Raw genomic sequence first — 21,885 nt, 5'->3', positions numbered from 1 at the left:
AAACCCAAAGTTAGTGTGTTTCCTCCTCTTTTTCATCTCCCTTTGGTACAGTTCTTTGTGTGTCTGGATTATAAACTCCACCTTACAATACAGTTGGCTTGGTCAAAGTAGGCATTAGAACTGAGCTGCTGGCGAAGCCATGCTGATGAGATGGAAGGAGCAAAGCTGGGAACCCAGTAGGCAGGGAGCAAAAAAGGGGCAGTCAAGCCAGCCCAGGGATAGCTGATGACCCTGAGAGCCAATCCCTGGCTCCTGTATATTGGTTAGACAAGGGGTTAAGTTTTGGGCTTCTCAAAATTTCAATAAAACAGTTGGAAGAAAAGAGCCACGATGGATAACTGATTCACCTGGGAAATCGGAACCACTTGACTGACATGTTGAGCAGACTGGCACGGGGTAGAGGAAAGGTGGTACCACCGGGAGCAACTGCCTGGGAAGGAAAAGCAGGTAAGAGACTCGAGCTGAAGACTGTGTTTGCTAAAGAGGACAAATGGAAGTCACAGCTAAATTCCTTCCGATTTGTGTATCTCGGAAGCCAGTGTCTATACCTCCCAGGACACTGAGGTTTGACCATGGTTTGTTCATGTCATTGCACTCTGGACAGTCCTGCATAAAGCCCGACGACGTAGTTATTTGCATGGTCACTACAGCAGGTGGCCTCACTGAAGTTCCTCTTAAAAGCCACCTATATCTCTTATGCAGTGACAAACTCGATAATTTCTACCTTCGCATTTGCCCTGAGTGAAATGACATTTTAAATGGCCCAGCTTTTGAAGTTCTTGATGTACAAATCCCATATTTAGAGTAACTGCTTCAGCAAAGAATTACCTCAGCTCACAGGGCTATCATCTTAGCTGAGAAAGGTTTATACAACAAGGCCGAGTAGATGATGGGAGATGGAGCCCTGAACCAGGACCGAGGAAAGCAGAATTCTCTTTCTAACAACTGTAATATTTTAGATTTGGGCTCAGAAGTCAGACTGCCTGAGTCCAAAATCCTGGTTCTGTCAATAGCTAGGTAATCTCAGGCGAGTTACTTCCCTTGGCCTCGGTGTCCTGATATATAAAATGAGGATAAAAATAGTACTAACCTCATAAGGTGGTGGTGAGGATTAAATGAAATGTGGTTAGAATGTGCTTGACCTCAGGACCAAGTGAGCACCCAGGTGCCAGCTATGAGTATCCACACAATGCGTACGACCAGGGCTGCATCTGCACGATGGAAGATACCCAAGTCCAGCTCCTGCAGCCTTCTCTGGAGTGTGTGAGGGTAGACTCTTGGTGTCCTGCAAATACTTCCTGCCCCTGAGATATGCCCTGTCCTTACAAGGCAGAGTGAATAAAGAAACAGTATGGTTCTCATGCACTCAGGCTTGACTCCCAAAAGTAAAATAGCTCAGGGAACAAAAGGAAGCTGTTGGGGAAAGTGAGGCACAGCAAAACTGAATTAGCACAGTGGGTCTGAGGCCAGGCTCTTGGAGGCCGCATTTGGAGAAAGGTGAGGGAAAAGAGGAGCTTGTTAAACAGTCCGTTTCATAGGACTGCCTTGACGGTGTTCTCCTCCCAGTGAGGCTTGACCACTTGGCTGGCCGAGGGGTACCCACTGTCTGTCTCTTTTTGAAGCCCCAAGTGAAGGTGATGTCGTGGGGTAACACCCATTTTTATACCTCATACTGTCTGTCCCCTGGTGACCAGGCAGGTTTATATGCCCCCCAGAGCGGGGCTGTCTCTCAGGCCTATTCAGCAGGCACCATCCTGGACAGCCTGTGGGAACATGAAACTAGAGCCTTCCTTTATTCAAAACAGTTTCTCTAGCCTGAGGAGGAAACCCAGGTAATGAATAGGAATTTCCCAGTCTGTGCTACGGTTGGATATACAGTGAAAACCCATGGTACAAACCGGACCCTCCTGCAGCACTGCTAAATCATCGGTGTCAAAGTGGGGTCCTTGGACAAAGACTGTCTTTCAGTGTCTGGGGTTTCCTACGGCATGGCCTAATTAACACAGCCCCAGACTTTCCCTGGGAAGAAGATAAAAATATTTTTCTAGTTAATTCCTCAAGTAGAAAATCAAATTGTCCAAATAGCCGATTCCTGGACCAGTTTGGATAAGCAGGCTTAACATGCGCAGGACAGGAATGATGACGTCAGGCAGGCCCCCACTTGAGTTTTGGAGGCTCTCCCAGCAAACCTTCATCACGCAGCAGGTAAGTGTTGCTGCTTCGTCAGGGCCAGGGTGGGACAAGGAGCTCGAGGATCTACAGAACCAGTGCCTGAGTGGTTTAGGTTGCAGGCTCTGAGCCCACCTGTCTGGGTTGGCGCTGATTGCCCTGGTTTCCTGAGGCATAACGTGAGGACAACAGTAGCACAAAGTGCCATTGTGAGGTGTAAAGGCATAAGTGTGAAAGCTTTTGAACTGTGCCTGGCACTTAAGTACTCAAATGTTAGCAAATTTTAGGTCTGTCTGCCATCATAGGTCCCAGGCTATAGAAGCATTTCTGTTTGAGTTTTGCTGAAACATAGGGTGAATAAATTCCATCCTCCAGTGCATCGAAATCTTTAAAAGAAAAGGAAAATAAATATATGTTGAATACCAAAGTGTGGTGACCAATAGACTTTGCTTGACTTCTGAGAAACTCAAGCAAGACCTCAAATCTGTTACCATTTGAAAAAAATCTGGACTTGGGAAATTAAATATACCTTTGCCAGCTGGATCAGAATCATTAACCATTACCATACTGGTTAGTTTGCCCTGTCTGCAGTGCCTGGTGGTCCATACTGTTCTGGCCCCCTGTGCCTGGCTGGTGTTTCCCCACCAGGAGGACCTAGTTATGTTAGGAGTTGAGCCCTCATTATTCAGCCTTACTGAGGTGAAGTGGGAACAGACTACCCCATTGGCTCTGTATGGTCTGATGACTGAACCCCAGGGTCCACGTGTTCTAGCTTACCCTGGCTGAGATGTGCCCTGTGTACGCACGCACACATGCACACACACCCAGCAGGTTGGGCGTGTCTAGAAGAGAGCCAAACAGGTGGCTTTAGACAATTCACAACCAGCTGAGCAGGTTCCTTCCTGCTCCCAGTGCTGGGTGCCAGCTGCACCAGCAGGCCTGTTGTGACTGCCGGGCCCCATTTAGGATTGTTTTCCTCTGATGTCCACTGCAGGGGTGGGGCCCTTATACACCTACAGCCTTCTCTGGGCAAAAGTATCCAGCACAGTCTTTGCTATTAATTTTTTCCTATAAATCAAAAGCCAAAGAAAAAGAATCAAGGATCCAATGTTAAATCTGTGCCAGGAACTTCCACTCCAGTGCTGAAGTGCATAGTAAAGGTTTAAGCTTCCTGCTAAGAAAAACAAACCTGACGGCTACCGTGGCAGGCCAGTAGGGAAAGGTACCCATTTCATAAGCTGGCTCCTGCAAGGGCCCAGTGAGCCATGTGCAAAGTCTGGCTCAATAAATAGAGCTGCCTCCCTGGTCTATAAGTACCAGCCAAAGGAGTTGAGCTGGCAGTGCGGATCCCATGCATGTGCTTGAGAGCTTCATTGTTTCATATCTTGCGGTGCCATCAACAGCTCGGAGGTGGCAGGGGTGGATCTGGGGCTAGAGGACAGCACCCAACAACTTTGGGCCAAAAGGCCACAGCAAGGCCAGCCAGCTGAGAGAGGGAATGTCACATCCACAGCATATACCTACTGCAAGGTTGGTAGTAGACTTCAGGTAGGGTAACTGATTCAAACAACCTGACTCTGTTTTCTATCCAGGAAATGAGTCCAGGGCCCCTCCTCTGCAGAGAGCTGCCATTCTAGCCGGGAGCTCCCATGAGACCAGGGACTGGTCTTCGTGCTTGCTGCTCTACCCCTAGCTCAGTGCGTGGCCTATCACAGGTACTCTACAAGTACACAGGTATGTGCGCGGCAATGTACTTTTCGGTTCCCCAGTGTACGTTTATCTCTGTGCACTTTAAAGTCAGCTCCAGGGTTGCCTCTGCATGAGTTCAACCCACAGGTATTTGAGCAGCACATATTCTCAACCCAGCACTCTGCCAGGCCCTGGTTAGATTCCAAGCAGCTAATAACGCCCGAGCCCTGCCTTCAAGACACTTAGAGTAGACAGAGGCCAGATTCATGCACATGGCATGAATGTACATGCTGGGGCTCTGATTGCCAGGAGAGTTTGAAGATTGGGGCCTTCGATGAGAGAGGGCTGGCATGCGTGAGCGGCAAGGAACAGGGCCGGGTCCTCACTTCTCAAGCTCTTGGTGTGCTCTCCCTTCCCCCTCGCCAAGAGAGCCCAGCCTCAGGCTCCCTGTGCAGCCAACAGAGAGGCTGGCTGGAAGCTGTTGGTGAAGGGAAGGTGGGCCAGAGCCTCTGCTATGCATGGGCTGGATCGCCCTTCCCATTCCACTGCATTCACTGACCATCTTGGTATCTAGGCCTATGGCACCACTGCTCCTGAGAGAGAGCGGAGGGGCCCGAGGGGTGGAGGCCAGCAAAGCATCACTCCTTGGGAGCACAGCATAGATCTCCCAGGTACTCATTTCATCATCACCATCATCGTCCCCCTCACAGAGGTCCCATTTGCAGGGCACTCACCACTGTCCTGCCAGGTGCTGGGCAGCACACCTAACCGTCCTCTTGAGAGAACTGTGACGAACTGGTAGCTGAAGTCCCAGGGTCCTGTCACCCCCTTTGTCCCATCAGCTCAGGCCATCACAGGTACAGTAGACAGCAGCATGAAGTCATACATACAAGATAACCAACATGCAATACTTTTTATCATGGAAAAAATTATTGTGACCGAAGGTTGAGAGAGTAGTTTACTAAACCCCAATGTCCTCATTATCCACTGTCACTGATTATCAACATGCAATACTTCTTGAAAGAAAAGGGATGAAAAAAATGTATTATTCTTATTATTGTTATTATTATAAGTAAAATGTGATATATCAAAGGGACACAGGAGCCAACAGAAAGAGCTCCTAATGACTAAAGATGGAACAATTTGAGCAACAAACAACATAGCGTTGAAACATAACCTAAAGTATAAATATGAGTACATACTGATTGAAAAAAAAAAAAAAAAACAAAGGGAGAATGGACAAACCTCCCATACAGAGAATTCCAAGTAATTTAGGTACTCCGCTGTCAGAGTTGTGGGACATAACTCCCCATTCCGGGTTGTGCACACGGACCACCTTCTAAAGGGTATACAAGGGTGGGGTCCCCAATCCCTGGGCCATGGACCTACACTGGTCCGTGGCCTGTTCAGAACCGGGCCATACCGCAGGAGGTGAGTGGCAGGCGGTTGAAGGAGTGAAGCTTCATCTGCATTTGCAGCCGCTCCCCAGCATTAGCATCGCCGCCTCAGGTCCAGCTCAGATCATCAGACATTAGATTCTCATAGGAGCACCGGTCCCTGGTGCCAGAAAGACTGGGGACCACTGCTCTAAGGAAAGGGGAAGAAGAGGAAACTTGTTGTGAGAAACCTGACAAACGTCAGCTCAGCCAGCTGACTAAGGTTAACAGCATCAGTGATCGGCTATGTTGATAGCATGCGCCCTTGATAGGATGTGATGAGAGGACATTTACCTCTGTGGTCTTCCCCAAAATCCAGAGCCCCATTCAAATCAGGAGAAAAGCCACACGAATCCCAATTGAGGGACATTCTACAAAATACCTGACCAGTGCTTCTCAAAGATGTCAAGGTCATCTAAAACAAAAGTCTGAGGAATTGTCACAGCCAAGAACAGCCTAAGGAGACATGACGACTAAATGTAATAATCCTGGATGGGATCCTGGGACAGAGAAAGGGCATTTGGTAAAAAGGAAGAAACCAAATAATGGACTTTATTAATAATGTATCAATATTGGCTCATTAGTTGTGACAAAGGTGCCATATTAATGTAAGGTGATAATAGGGACAACTGGCTAAGGGGTGTATGGGAATTCTGTGTACTATTCTTGCAATCTTTCTGTCAATCTAAAACTTATTAACGATTGACAGAAAAAAGTTTATTTTAAAAAGTACATTATTGTTATTATTTTGCAAGAGCTGTGTTTCGGCAGAGATGGGGAGCAGAGGGCAGGGAGGTAGGGTAAGGTAGGATGGTGATGAGCACTCTTTTTCCACCTGCCTGGTTTTGTTTGGGGATGTGCCCAAAAGTAGGAGAGAGGAACATCAGCCACCAGGCCTCATCTTCTGGACCTTCTGCCCTGCACCAGCTCGTGAAAAGCAGAGGTGAGGTGGTTATTTCAGGGAAATGAAAGGATGTCCAGGAAATGGTCAGACGTGCCGGGCCAGGGAGAAGGCAGGCTGCCACTGGGGCTGTGGTCAGTGCCCAGGAAGACTGATTCACCACAGTTTTGCTGTGAGTCATACAGCGTCACACTTGACCCTAAGAGGATGTAAATGGAGAGGCACGCGTTTAGTGCAAGGAGGTTGTTCTTGCTAGGGACTTGGCAGAGAGTGGGGAATAGGGCAGAAGGGTGAGGTGAGCCTGCCTCTGCTAATTGTCACCATCCTTATTCAGGTAAAAGATGGAGGGAGGCATTCAAGGCCTTAGCCACGCAGCCCCCGAGGTGACCCGTGCATGTTTAGCTACTGCCCTCCACCCCCAAGACCACCCATTTCACCTTCCTTTGGAGCCCTGGAGTAGTGCAAGTGCATGGGCTTCGGAGGCAGCAGGTCTGGGTTCTGGTTCAGACTCCACTACTTGATAGCTAGGAAACCTTGGGTGATTCACTTAAGCTCTCTGACCTGTTTCTCTGGTTATAAAATGCAGATAATACACCTGCCTCACCCACCTCATGAGGTTGAGTCAAGGATCAAATGAAGAGAGGCAGTACACCAGGAAGGACTCCTTAGGGTTATCATTTGGGTGGATGTGGCAAGGATGGCCAGCATTCTTCAGTTAGCAGGTAAGGACCTTCATGGCCCTGGGGTTAATCTGCGATAGTGTTTTGTGTGACTTGAGAAGCTTTTGGTTACAAGTAATAGTAAATCCAACTCAAATTGTCCCACATAGCTAAAAAAAAAAAAAAAATCCAGAGACAGAGCAGGCCGCAGGAGTGGTGTGATCAGGGTTCTGATCATGTTTCTCAGACTCTCAGGGAGTCTGTGTGCACTGGCTCCTAAGGCTGGCTTCCTTCTAGGTAGGAAAATGGTTTTGTAGGAGTCTCAAGCCACACATTCCAGCCTACCTAATAGAGATAACTGCTTTTCCCTTTCATAACAGGCCCAGGGCTTCTGTCTTTGGTCTATTTTAGGCCACATGTGCCAAATCAATCACTGAGGCTAGGACAAGACATGCTGACTGGCCTAGGCCCTGGGTTATTATCAAACCTGAACAAATTACTGAGGCAGAGAGGGATGGATTAAAATGATTGGCTTAGGCCAATCAAGGATATAAGAGGGGGTCAAATCCATGCAAGTCTTTTGGGTGCCACAGAGGCCAGCAATGTCCACTACAGGTTTTTAATCACAGAAAGAATCCACCATTGTAGAGAACGATGGTGATGAAGCCTCTCTAACATTCATGTCCTCCTTTGGCTACAACCCTAATTTGTATTTGGGGCTTCATTCTTTCCTTATTCTCAGACTGTATGCTTCCGTTGGAGCTCCATTTACCACTCATGGGGGAAGCATGTGATCAAGGCTTAAGTCAATCAAGGTACTGTAAACTGGCCACTGGATTGCTTCTCAGAAAGGTACTTGGCTTGATCAAAGCTAGTGGAATGCACTGACACTCACTGGGAAGGCAGGCTGGGAGAGTGCCAGGTGCTCTTGTCTGCTGAATTGACCTAAGAGGATGTAAAGTCTGGAGCTGGAGCTGCTGCCATTTACAACCACATGAAGAGAGACTGAGGTTATCGCTAATATGGGAGATGGGGAGGGGAGAAGCCTGAAGTCACTCACAGCCAAGCTAATGCCTGGACATTTCATTTTATGATCAACCCATTTCCTCATTGCTTTGGTTCAAGTTTTCTGTCATTTGCAACAATGTTTGTTTTAAATTATATAAGTCTCCTTCCTGTTCAAAGGCAATGAATGCCCTAAGCAGTGCATATGGGTGGCTAGAACATTTGGTCCAAACTTCACCATTTGTCATTTAACACTGTTACATGGAACACATCCCAGCCATGAAAGATGTGGAAGAATGCTGAACGAATACAGATAGGATTTAGTCTGGATCAGGCATAGGCAAACTAGGCCCATGGGCCAAATCTGGCCCACTACCTGTTTTCATAAAGTTTTGTTGGAACACAGCCACATTTTGTCCATGGTTGTTTTATACTACAATGTCAGAGTTGAATAGTTGCTTGCAAAGCCTAAAATATGTGGTATTTGGTCCTTTACTGAGAAAGTTTATTGCCCCCTGATGTAGATGGTAGAGGACTAAAATATGAGCAAATTACTTCCCCCAAAATGAATACCTGTATCCCCAAATGGAAGCAACACTGAGTGGCCCTCTGTCATAGATCTCTGTATCCCATTAATATCTGGTCCAATTATCAGCCTTAGGAAAGCAAACTTTCAGGGAACTGAATTTATCCCAGACAGTAAATGAGAGATGTCCCAAGTCTTTAAGATTTGGTCTATGTAATGCCTGTATCTTAGTAGCCCTGGTCACGGAGTCTAGGAAGCCTACAGGCATTAGAACATTCTTTTCCCACCCTGGGCTATTACCTTTCCCTCTGAGTCGGGATGTTAAAGCTATTGGCAAATTCCTGCAGGTAGCCCAGAGACCCACTTCCATAAGGAGATGGGATCAGTGTATACATTGGTGGGAATAAGAGAACTTCTTCAGTTTTCGTAATGGAATGTCAGCATTGTTATCTGTACATCTGACATCTAAAGCTGATGGATTTTACTTCTGCTAACAATATAGTTCGCTCAGGGCAATCAGGGAGCTCCATTTTTATTTCTGGCTAACAAGCCCCTGCCAGAAGTATAGCACAGACAGTTAATATTGGTGAAATAGCCAAGGTCACGAAAGCAACCACCCCCTCGGGGTTTTCTAAACCGAATCTCTGCTCGGTTTAAATCACCAGGAAGCAACATGGCAAGATCTAAGGCTAGCCCTCAGCTGGAAGCCATCATGGAAGCTATTTAATATGGTCTCTGCTTTTATGTGGCTGACAAGTGGCTTCCTCAAGAATACTACTGCATTGTCCACAACTAAGTGGCTAGAATCTAACTTGTGGCTTCTAACTCAGAAATGAAACCATGAAGAGAAGGCAGTTTAGGAATACTGTTAACTGGTACTGTATTGTTATCAGAAGAGCTTGCACTGGCTTACCCAGGAGGCTCCCCTTCTACTCCCACTAAGGTCTGGCAGGCTTCTCAACTTACATGGCACTCAAGGTGGGTCTGAGATGGATCCAAGGGGGAAGTTAAGGCTCATCTGGATATAGAGATCTGTAATAGTTTTGTATTTCTTTATTGATGGGGGAAATATTTGGCGCAACCTACTTTGAATGCTATGTGAGTGCCTTCTACTTAAGGATCCACATGATAAATCTGAGAATTTATCTCAAGAACCCACTTTGAATTCTGTTCAAGTCAGGAAACCCTCCAGACTCAACTGGAAACAGGAAAGACATTTTAGGATATGCTAGTAAGATTCTTATTCTGAAATAAGAATACCATTAAATGAACCTCTTTTCTCTACTTGGCCAAACTTTACCTACTCTTGGAGACTCAGTTCAAATCCTCCCTCCTTGGTATAAAGCCAGCTCAGAGTGAGCAATCCCATCTGTCTCTTCACACCAATTATTACTGCAATGAATCTCATAATACATTGAGGCTGCTGACTGTAAACAAAAAGTCAGCCAGACATTTCTCAGCAAAATGGGTTTGTTCAGAGGCAAGGACTTGTAATCCTGTGCACAGGATCAAGTTGGATAATAAAAAGAGGAAGCTCTTTTATAGCGGGGACAGGAAGTTGGGAAGGGCTGTTAAAGTCTCTGCTGCTGTGCTCTGCACTAAATGTAGGGCACGGGAGTTCCCCGTTCGGGCCACCCTCCTCCACTTTAGATGAAGTTTTCGTTCATTAATTTTTTAGAAGGTTACTGGTAAAATGCATGCACAGTAGTTAGGAATGGGAATTTTAGAATCTCTGGTAGGGTTTGGCTTTTTTGTTGTAGTGATGGAAGGATGCATTTTGACATGTTGCTTTGTAGCCCAGACCTTTCTTAGCAAGGCAAGAATAGCACGGGGGCAGGATTACATTCCAGGATGTGGATCTGGTTTATGCTCTACCTCTGAGGACATCCTCTTCTATCTAGTCCATCTAGGAGGGTCACACCACAGAGACCCTACTTGTTCTTCCTTGGGGAAGGGTCTCTCACCAGATGAGGAAAGCCAGGTAACCACAGGATTCTGACCTGTCCCTGTGACAGCCACCTACCTCTGGCTGCAATACGTACCCACCCACTCATTGCCGAATGTTTGCTTTATGACTCAGGAACACAGTCCCTGCGTATAGCCAGGTCGAGGACACAGACATCCAGACAGACCATGAAACATAGTGTGCACAGTGCTGGGACAAAAGTAAACCGAATTACAGGGAACTTGGGAAACATACAGCTTTCCCCACTCCCTGTCAGGCCCACTGTGTCCTCAGCTGGAGAGGAGGGTACACGAGGATGGATCCCAGGTCAGACCTCCTTGTCATCACTAATGCACATGGACTGGACCCTTGCTCACAGGCAGAGACTAGCAATCTGTGAGCTCCCAACTTTCAATAACTAACACTAAGCATTCTGAAGGAATTTTCTTGGTACCAGCCACAAAAGATAGACATCATAGAAAATGTTATTCTTTTATTATTTTAAGGAGGTAATACATAGTCCAATATGCCAAAGCAATAGGGAATTAGAGGCAGCAAATGGCCAGAGTTTTTGAGAAGAGCCTTATGCTGCATCTCTGAGCTCCCATCTGCCCACAGTCCATGGCTGCTGACGTGAAAACCCAGTCAGCGACTTGGAGCTTGCTGGGCCCGTGGCAGTAGACAGATGACCAAATAACACCCTGCTGACAGAGAAGGGTTCTATGTGAGCAGCAGGGGCCCTGCCGGGCTGAACACACCAGGCAGCACTCAGCCCTGCCACGGCCAGGTTTACATAGCTACTGCCTTAGCAGCAGCCAGCTGGTCCAGCAATCGATTTTATTTCTGAGCCTGGCATGGGTAGGATGTGAATAAATCCTGAGTCAGAAATTAAGGTGAAAGAGTTAGTAGTGTTAATACTCTGGGTGAGAGAAGACAACACTGTCTTTGAAGGCAGGCTGGGGGTCTGATGGAAGAAAGATGGAAACACAGAATGGCCACGGGCCGCAGGCGCTGCCGTGAGGCCATCAGAGGGGTTTCTCACGGTACATGATGGGGCGGGGCGAGGGTGTGGGCACTGGAGCTGCTTCCTCGTCCTCTCATAGTTTCCCACACCTGGGGCTGAAGCAAATCCTGCCCGTGCTCCACGTGTGGCCTTAGAGAGACATGTGGCTCAGCTCTCCAGGGCAGAAAGGGAGGGACTCATAAGCAGACCTCTCTCCCCTACCCAGATCCCTTCCCTGGCAAATGACCAGGATGGGAGGTGAGAGCCTTGGGCACCTCCTAGTAAAGCCCCACGACGTGTTTTTCTGAAAAATTCATTCTGGTGAGACCCAAAGCCCCTCCCTTGGCATGGAGGAGATTTATTTCCACCCACGGGAAGGTACTTTCCTGGCACCTTAATGGTGGCGTGCAAGTGGGAATCGCAGCAGTGGGTCATGGATGTCATTCATTTCACTAGGGCTATCCCAGTTGGAGAGCTGGTGGGGAGGGGCTGCTTCTCAGCATGCACTGTTTCCCAGCGAGCCCTGGCCAGGCCCGAGCCGGGCTTAAATGCCGCATGGGCTAATAGATTTTTGGTTTGACAGGAGTGGAAAGAATTTTTTTTAAAACATGCCACTGTGTTCTCCAAATCCAGAGCCATCATTTTTGCTTTGTTGGACAAGGAAGGACAACCACAGCTCCACAGTGGCCAAGACTTGTGCAGCAGAGAATGCAGTATATATCGAAACGTATAAACCTTAGTCTGAACAGGTGAACACTGAGCTGTGGTGAACACAGAGACTTGAGACCCCATGTCCTCTAGTCAGTGGAAGGTCCTGCTGTCGCCTCATCCTCATGCTCCTCGAAGCCTGGGACCGGCTTCTGCAGAAAGTGCATGGTGGCCTGGATCACTTTATCTGGTCCGATATTGTACACAGGGTGAGTGGGCTGCTGCAAACAGAAGAACAGGTGTCAGTTACTCGAATGGTCCTTGGAAATCTGACCCACCCAGTGCGCTTGTAAGAATTTAGCATAAGGAATCATCAGAGATGCACACAGAGATTTATCACACTACGCCCTAATATTGGTAAAAACATTTTATAGTACATGGGCTACAAAGGAATATTATATAGCCATTTTAAAAAAACATGCTTTCAAATATTTTATGGTATTGGCAAATGCTTGTAACATATCAAGTGAGGAAAACAGTATGTACAATATTGTCCGAAACTCAATTTTTAAAAATGTGTTTGTAATTCTGAGTTATGATATGTGCAATTCAGGGTAAAGATATTTCAGGGAACATCTCTTGGAAAAATGCCATTTTTCTGAAAAAATGTTTTATCTGTCTTTTATGTTTATCTTCTAATTATAAAGATGGTTAAAAAATTAAAAATTAAAATGTGCTTGTAGATGTGATGTACATGAATAGGCAAAAATTGGATGTGCACCAAAATGGGAAGTGATATAATTCTTTTTTATTTATACTTATATATATATTCTAATTATTTAAAAAAATGAACATGTATTTACATTTATAATAAAGAAAAAAGACCACAATCTTATTATGCAGTAAAGGTGTCAGGCCATATTTGAATTCTTTTATATTATTACACTCCATCACAGAAACTCAAAAGAAACTTTAGGTCTGAGACAGGGCACAATCCTAGACCAGTATTCAGGACTTTTCCACTCTAGGAGAATGAAGAAAAGGACATAACTACAGGAGATTTTTTTTTTTTTAATTTTAAGAGAATACTATGAGCAACTTCATGCCAAAACATGTAATTTTATGGAACATAAATTTTCCAAATTGACTCAAGAAGAAATTCTTTAAAACCTATATGAATACATCAATAATAACAGTTGCTTATTCTGCTACCACCATTTCCTCCCCCAAAATGCCATACCTAGATGGTTTCTCAGGCAAGTGTTAACAAACCTACAATAAAAAGGTAATCTCTAAACTACACAACTTTTTCAAAGACTCAGAGAATTGGGGAAAGAGGAGGAAGATAACCATCTAATTTTATGGGGCTATGATATTACCCTAAAACAAACTGGAAAAGAACAATAAAACAAAATTTTAGATAAATCTTATGAAAAAAGCAAAAAATACTAAATAAAAATACTAGCCAAAAAATTAGCAAATTGAATCCAGCAGAACATTAAACTAACATACACACACACTCATGTACTACTATTACATTCTTATCCTGAGAATGTAAGGTTAACAGCAGAATATTTATTAACGAAACATCGCATATTAAAGGAGAAAAACCAGATGCAGAAAAGGCATTCAATAAAATTTAACACCAGAGTATGATGGAAACAAACAAAAAACAATCTAGCAAACCAGGAATAAAGAAGAACATCCTTAACCTGATACAAAGTATTTAACAAAACCCCACGGTAAGCATCCCACATAAAGGTAAAATTCTAGAAGCCTTCCCATTACCATCAGAAGCAAACCCGGAACACCATGTACTACTATGTCCAGTCAACATTCTATATGGAGTCTTAGCCAAATTACAAGGCAAGAACAAGAAATAAAATCTTATGAATCAGGAAAAGGCAAAGCTGTCCTTATTTGAAGATGACATTATATTCTCAGTAGAAAATCCAGCAGATTCTATAAACTATTACAACTATTAAGAAAGTTCAATAAGGTGGCTGGATACAAAATTAAAATGTAAATATCAATATTTCTATATATCTGTTAGCAGCAGCCAGTTACAGAATATAATAGGAAAAAAATAGTCCAGTCACAATAGACACAAACTATAAAATTCTTAGACACATATCTAACAAAGATGTGATAGTCAATCATGGAGAAAATGATAAAAGACCACTGAAGCACATGTAACAAAATCTGGAAAAGTATGTTCAGAAATGGGAAGCCTTACTATTAAGAAGTCAGTTCTCTCTCAATCTTGAATTCGATGCAATTCCAATAAAAATCTCATTAGTTTTTTGTGGAATTTGAGAAGCTAATCCTAAATTCACAGGAAAAAGCAAAAGGCAAAGAATAGCCAAGGCAACTTTGAAGAAAAAGAACAAGATGGATGGGACTTGCCTACCTGCATCTAAGATTTGCCTAAGAGTGCAGACAAGCAAAAGCCCAAAGGAACAGAACAGAGTGTCCGGAAACAGAGTCACCTTATGTATGGAAATGCGAGTATGGGATACTCATGTGATACACCAGCAGGAAAGGTGGTAAATGTCAATAAATGGTGCTGGTTAACTAGTTATCCAAATGAAAAAGCCTCGCCACATAAATCCCAAGACGATTCAAAATATAGATGGGAAGAGCAAATGTTTAAACTGTTTAGAAGAAAATATATTTATGACCTCAGCATAGGGAAAAATTTCTTAAGTAATCCCTCCTCCGCCCCCAAAAAACCCCTCAAAACCAAAAAGGCAAATGAAATGTTCATTTTAAAATTAAAATCTTCTATTCAACAAAAAACACTAAAAACAAAGTGAAAAGACATGTTACAATCTGGAAGAGATTCACACACACCCCCCCACACACACCACTGACAAAAGATTAGTATCAAGAACATGCAAAGAATTCCTGCAAATACATAAGAATAGGGCAAACAATTACATTTACAAATCAGGGAGAAAATGAGCAAAGGTTATGAGCTGGCAGGAAATTCAATAACAAAGTGGCCAATAAACATTAGAAAAGATGCTCAACTTCTCTAGTAATCAAGGAAATGCAAGACAAAACAGATACCATTTCCCACCGATTAGACTGGCAGAAGGGAAAAGTCACCCTGGAGGGATTCAGTGCTGTGTGAGCAAAAATTAACAGCCACACCTGAGAGCAGCTCTCTGCCAGCCAGTGAAGATGGAGGTACGGATTCTCTCCTAGAGAGACCCTAACACACAACACTACAACCTTCTTTGTAATAGCAAGAACTGAAACCATGTCAACATTAACCAACGGGAAACTAGAAAAATCAATTGGGATTCGTTTATACACGGAATACTACACAGCAGTTAAAATGAGCAACGTAAACAAACACAGATAAAGCTCAAAAGTATAAAGGTTAGAGAGAAAACCAACAGAATAAGTGTTGTAAAAAGTTTGAGAACATACAAAACAACTGTTTATGGATACATACACATGTAGTAATCGCACAAAACATCTGCAGGCATGATGTCAATTTTAGGACAGCGTTATGCTGGGGAAGAAGGGAAGGAAAAGACTGGAAGAGGATTACTCAGGAGGCAAATACAGAAAACATTAAGGCTTGGAAAAGCTGCATGACTATTACTGATTTTCTCTGACTACATCATGTCATCCATCTACTGGCCATATTTCTTCTGTTGGAAATATTTTGTGACAATCTGCATGGGCCAGATTATCTGACGGCTGTGGACAGTCTTAGCTAGACTCGTGTCTCATGTCCGGGAGCGTCTCATGCAGCCAGGCATAGGGCAGGATGCAGAAGTGAACATCTTGCCCGCATGGGACTGACAGTTTGAGGGCAGCAGATAAAACGAGTTAAACACACACGTTACAAATTGTGATGAGTGCTATAAAGGACACAAACAAAGTGCTATGGCAGAGCATTCTGGGTGTTCTCATTTACAGAAGGTGGTCTGAGAAGGCCTCTCTGAAGAGGTGGCATGCAAGCTGAGCGCTCCACAGGACAGAGGCAGCCATACGAGGGAGTGTTGTGTGGCTGCAGGCGCCAGAAACTTAACTGCCCCTGAGTAAACTTCCTCAGAGAGGGAGCTAATGAGGGAGGTCCTAGACTCTGGGATAAAGGCACAAACCCTTCCTCACAGACTGGAACCCCCGCCTAGAACCGAGTTTGCCTCCAGGTGCGTTTCCTCCACAGTCACATCCTCGTGAATGCACTGCAAACCGAGGGAGGGCGGTAACTGCCAGCTCACCAGCCTGTCTGGACAGCAGAGCCAGTTCTCCAGAGCAAGAGTGGCTGTTCTGCTTTCTGGGTAAGCCCCCATCCTGGGGGCCCTGTGGAGACGGGGTGTTACGTGCCCTTATCCCATCTTACCAGAGCATTTTCAGGCACACCGAGGACCACATCATGCAACATGGCTCCACTGCCGAAGTGCTGAGCTATAGACAGGCCGCTCAGACAGTAGCAGGTGTGATAGAAGTCCCGAGACCTGCAAGGACAGGGCGGTTCTGAGCAAGTGCTTCTCTGCTCCCCACAAACACCTTCCCCCGCCCCAGTGAAGCCTAAACAACAAAGCAACCACTTGGGCTCTGGGTGCCAGGCTGCGCTCACATGTGCCACCCTGCCCTTCTCACGGGGCTCCAGGAAGCCTGGTTTCCTCCCGCAGCATTTTTTCAAAGCCCCATCCTTCAGCCCTGCCAGACAGCAGAAACTGTCACTTTAGAGTCAGTACCTCCAGCTGTCTTCCAGAAAGGGTTCTCGTGCAGAGTACTAGCACTCAATTAACGTATTTCTCAAAAAACATACGTACAAAAAAAAACCAAACACCAAGATGACTTGAAATGGGCCAAATAATTCCTGATAACTTGCTGGGCACTGGCCTTCGGCTGGGCCTTTCCCGGGATGCTGGCAGCAGCAGGGTGTGTGTGTGCAAAGGAACAAAACTTACTTTTCTTTTATTTGACACCTGAAGGTTTGAATCTATCCTGTAATAGTTGTGTTATGATGTCTGTTATGACACTCGAAGATTTTAAAATCCTGTATCTTGTTCTATTTAAATCATTTTGGTTAATTAAAAAAAAAAGAAAGAAAGAAATAGAAACTATCAACCTTGCGATCTGCCTCTCTGGAGAGGGGAGTGCACATAAGCTGAGGGGGAGGATGGGTACTGGAGGTGCCGGGATCGAGGGCACTCAGAGGGGGTGCTCCCTATCAGGTGCTTCTCCCCTTGCCACACCAGCACTGAGCATCTGGATGGAAAGGGACGCCCTGGCTTTTAACGGCTGGCACTTGCTGCCATCTGGGTCTGAGTAGGCCTAAGGTACACACCTCTCCCTCCCCTCCTTGTCCCTTCCTCCCCAGAGAGAAGGCACTCACTTGCCAGGTTTATCCAGAAGCCCCCCAGCGGGGCACTGGCAGCACATAAGAATGTACTCCTGCAGGGCCTGCTGGTGAAACATCCAGTGGCTCATGCTGAGAGCAGGGTCGCCTGTGGAAAGGCAAAGGATCAGCGTGGGGCTGGGCTTGGTGGGAGTCCAGCACAGCATCCAGGACTCCTTGGTATTTAATTACTCAGTGGGAACAGTCAAGGTTTCCTTCTAGTCTTCTTGGACCAGTGTTGAAAATTACATTCTTGAGACACTTGATATCTTCGCCCGGGTCCTATGACACGTCTTTTCTCCTGAACCCTGCCATGAGGCAAAGAGCAGCGGTGCAGAGTGGCACTTTCCCTTTGCCTGAAGTGCCTACGTTACCTTGCTGACCATCGGCAACCACACCTGTGGCGGGCAGGGGCCCAGCTGGTCAGCTCACCTTTCCAGACTGACCTCCACCAGTGCTTCTGACTTGGTCCACAACTCCCTGCTCTGGGCTTCGTAAGACATTTCCTCTAGTTCATCTCTGAAACTTGTTAACAGACTCTAGCTAAGAGAATTCTTAAGAGGGGTAATAATGTCCGTTTCTTCTCCTTTTCTAATCTATCTCCAAAAGGAATTCTCCAACTTTTCTCTTGGCTCAAAAAATGTTCCTAAGAAACACGACTAGGAACTGCCCTCCTGCATCATATAACATGGTGGCCCAAGCAGAAACTGGCGAGAAACTGGCTTCTTCACTCTGAACGGTAATCAGTACAGTCAGAGGACTCTGTGGGCCACAGTCATCAGTGCGAAGGCATGGCAAATCACCAAGAGACAGATGTGTGCAAAAACATTTACATGGGAATTGATTTTTTAAAAAATACACCTGTAGAATGTGCGTTAAGTCCTTGTTCAATTTTATACTTTGACACTTCAGCGACAAAGACAGCAATCTGTAAATGGCAATTAAAAGCTAATTTTTTCTTTCTTCCAGTCTTTGTTTTGTTTTGTTTCTAAGCAATTTTCCATATAATTATTATAATTTTGTATTTTATGTTTTTCATTTAACATTATAGGCATAAACTTTCCTGTTCTGCTACATAATTTTCATAACCATCATTCTGAATAGCCGTATAGTACTTCATTAAGTGGATGCACAAGGTAACTGCATTAATATAGACACTGGGCCAAAACGCTCACATATACAACTACAGAATCATCCATCTATGGTAGAAATTTATCAAAGTTTACAGTAAATGCAAAATATTTAATTGTGGAATACTACAGAAAAAAAAATCATTTTTAAATTTCTTAAATGAGAGAGGACAAGACGGGGCTGGTTAGAAAGTGATCACTGATTCCCGCGTTGAGCACTGGATGAGGCGCAGCAGTTGGCTGACATCTGGGGTCACGTACGAAAACCACTCATCCTCAACACCCGGGTCAGGCTCGACCCCTGAGATGCTCACACTAGAACAAGCACACGGTAGCTGAGCCCGGCAGGAGGAGGAGCACTTTCGGGCCTCCCCACTCAGGCTCACTCTGGGGCACGTGTTCATAGAGGCATTCGCACTACTTTAATTACTTTCCTCTTTTTTCTTTCCCCATCTATGAGCACAGCTGCCTTTGTAAAAGATTCATACACACATGATGGGACTTCACCCTTCTCTTACTTATTTCCAAGGTTGTCTCCAGCTCCTTGATATGATAAAAAAAAAAAATGCTGCAATAAACATCTTTATGAATCTTCTCTGTTTAGGATTATCTTCTTCAAATGGATTCACAGAAGTGGAGCTACTCAGTTAAAGAGAATAAACATTTTTAACCCGTTTCCTGTTTAGGAAAAAAAAAATTCAGCTCGCTGCCAGTGTTAATTTAATTTTACACAAACACACTCTTTGAGGCTGAAGCAAATCTGACTGGTTTTCAATGTCAAAATACAATAGAAAAACTGTTCTTGGAGTTATTTCTACACAGAACTTGTCTCTAATCCTAATGTAACAAAAATTTATACATAAATGGGATTCATCAAATGAACCTTCAGCTAACAACTGTTTGAGAATGACGTTAACATCGCACGTAGAAATGCCATGTTGTCTAGGATTTGACATTTTTAGCGATCGAGAATTACTATATTTTGTAAATGGAAATACCACTACTAAAAACAGAATGCTATATATAGAATGATGTTATTCATTTCCAAAGGCTGTCAATATACTAGAGCAATGTGAAAATAATAATAAAAGTGAGATATTTCATGGCAAACTTTGGAGGTGAGGTTAGGACTGTAATCCATGAGTTATCTCGGTGTAAATGCTGCAGCCAAAAGTGTCGCCAGCAAGTATTCTTGGGGCAAACGGGAAATGGGTTAAGGCTTTTAATAGATACTGATAAACTACTTTAGGAATTTATATAGCCTCTAGCAAAATTTAAGATGTTTCTTAACATTAAGCATTAGTTACTTTTAAAAAAAGGTCTCAGCAATTAAAATGTTAAAAAGAAACAGTACCTGATCATTTGTTTTTATTTGCATTCCTTCAATTAATAATTAGGGTGAAATTTTCTCATAACTTTTGTTTACTAGCTGTATTTTCTTTTGAAAGTATCTTCTGAGATCCAACAGTCAATTTTATTAATCTAGCTTTCCATTATATTTGCCATTTTCCTGTATCCTATTTCCCCCTTTTGTTCTTTTGGTTATATGGGTTTTATAAAGTATATATCTATAGTATTAGTTTTTATATATATAGTTTACATTATGTATACACAGTTTATATCATATATTATATATACATAGTTTACACATATACTGCAATCACATTGTTGAAATTTTCTTTGTGATTTCTTTAAAGAAGCACATTTAAACTATACAGGAGTTCTTGGGGGGGGTGATGAAAATTCTACATTGATTACTAATTATGGTAATGGCTTCACAACCCTGAATATACTAAAAATCACTGACTTATATACTTTAAATGGGTGAATGGTATGGTATGTGAATTATATCTCAAGAAAGCTATTATTTTAAAAAGCATATTTATTAAACTTCAGGGTAACTGCATTAAACATCTATATAAGAATATGCTCATTTCATATCCTATAAGAAATAAAAGACTATTATTATAAGGTAAATGATAACCTATTGCTAAAGTTGAAATATGAAAAAAAATGGTAGGTTTACTATCAAATAGATTACAGAGTGCTTCAGTTACCACTTACATTACTGAAGTCTAGAAGTTCCAAGTTCATAAACTCAACAAGGAATTTCCAGAGATCTTGAATTTGCACGCCAGCACACAGAATCATAGTGAGATACAGGGAGATATAATTACGGGGTGATAACTGTGCACTGGAATCAGGCTTTTAAATCCTTTATACCTGGTCCCTCAAATTACAGCTCCCAATATAAATGTCATTTTGCATTTCAAAGGTTCCTTTTATCTAAGAAATCAAACGTTTTTCCAAACAGTAAATGACAGGTGCAGCCACCTGTAGCTCAGTTTCACAGGTGGACAAATACAGGCTTGGGGTATGTTCCGAAGGACAGGCAAGCAACGAGTAACTATCAGTCCAGACAGAAACCCACAGTCCCGCTGCTTTCTTATTGCCCCGTGAGAATAACCCACTAATTTAGTCAGCATTTGATATTTTTAAGATAGTAATAACTCAGGCTTCTACTCAAATGCTGTCTTCTACACGTGGTAAGGCAGCTGCCCACATGGAACTACTCATGGCCGCTTGCTGAGTCAGGGTCTAGCCTGGATTCATGTGCTGATGTGTGTCAGTCCCTTGTTATCTTTTTGGTTAGCAATATGATCATCCCCTTTTAAAAGTGTATTTGTTCATTTACTAAAATAAAAGTAATATTGTACATAGTAAAAAAATAAATAAAAGGGGGAGAGTATGGGAACAAAGGTACAGACAGAAAATTTAAGAAGAAAGTCTCCTCTCCTCTCTCCAACACGCCCACTGTTGAAGGGGCTTTATGTCACTTTCGGGGAAGGCTGTGTGGATGTCGCACACGGACCCTCTAGGTCTGGCCTTTCAAACTTGCAGTTGCGTCCTGGTGAGCTATCTACATCAGCCAGCCCATCGTAAGCAGCTACTGTATGGAGATCATAATTTATTTAACTGTTGACCTTTTGGTCGACATGGGGTTGTTTGCTATTAAAACTCTACTTCAATAGACGTCTTTTGCTAATATCTCTGAAGGTAAATTCCTGACAGTGCACTTGCTGGGTTCCAATAAGTTACACAGATGTCTCCGAACTGCCCTCCAAAACACGATGTGCCTATTTCCACTCTAGCTAACAATACGAAAGTGCTGGTTTCGCCACACTCTCCCCAGCATATGTATCAAGGTTTCTAAGCTCTGTCCACCTGACAGTAACAAAGGCTAATGTCCCACTGTTTTTATTTGCATTTCACATCTTTTTGTTTGATTGATGGCCACCTGTGGTGGTTCCAAGCAGGGCTCTGATACTGTCGGAGGTGGCAATCGGGTCTTACGAAGCAAGTCACTTACCCTCACTGTCATTTGCTCTCTCTTCTGTAAAATGGT

The 21,885-nt window shown here is 44.0% G+C and overlaps 1 protein-coding gene and 1 long non-coding RNA gene across 3 annotated transcripts in view; one reads left to right on the top strand and one right to left on the bottom strand.

Annotated features, from left to right (window-relative positions):
- The first annotated feature begins 5,378 nt into the window (after positions 1–5,378).
- LOC118600425 lies at positions 5,379–7,042 on the top strand. The gene is made up of 2 exons (XR_004950085.1): positions 5,379–6,237; positions 6,782–7,042. It is a non-coding gene; the product is annotated as an uncharacterized LOC118600425 (long non-coding RNA).
- A 3,761-nt stretch (positions 7,043–10,803) lies between these two features.
- FNTB (farnesyltransferase, CAAX box, beta) overlaps positions 10,804–21,885 on the bottom strand; it is a 58,955-nt gene continuing 47,873 nt past the window's right edge. The window contains exons 10-12 of one of the 2 annotated variants that reach the window (XM_016141723.2): positions 17,347–17,458; positions 16,345–16,459; positions 10,804–12,262 (exon numbers count right to left, since the gene is read on the bottom strand). In XM_016141723.2, coding sequence (XP_015997209.1) covers positions 12,131–12,262; positions 16,345–16,459; positions 17,347–17,458 — 359 coding nt within the window. In that variant the 3' untranslated portion in view covers positions 10,804–12,130. The remainder of the gene's footprint in view (positions 12,263–16,344; positions 16,460–17,346; positions 17,459–21,885) is intronic. The other variant, XM_016141725.2, reaches the window with a different exon arrangement.

This window comes from Rousettus aegyptiacus, unplaced genomic scaffold, assembly GCF_014176215.1.
Source record: "Rousettus aegyptiacus isolate mRouAeg1 unplaced genomic scaffold, mRouAeg1.p scaffold_m13_p_3, whole genome shotgun sequence".
NCBI lineage: Eukaryota > Metazoa > Chordata > Mammalia > Chiroptera > Pteropodidae > Rousettus > Rousettus aegyptiacus.
Note: the sequence above shows the minus strand (reverse complement) of the source record. Positions and strands in the feature narration are given on the sequence as shown.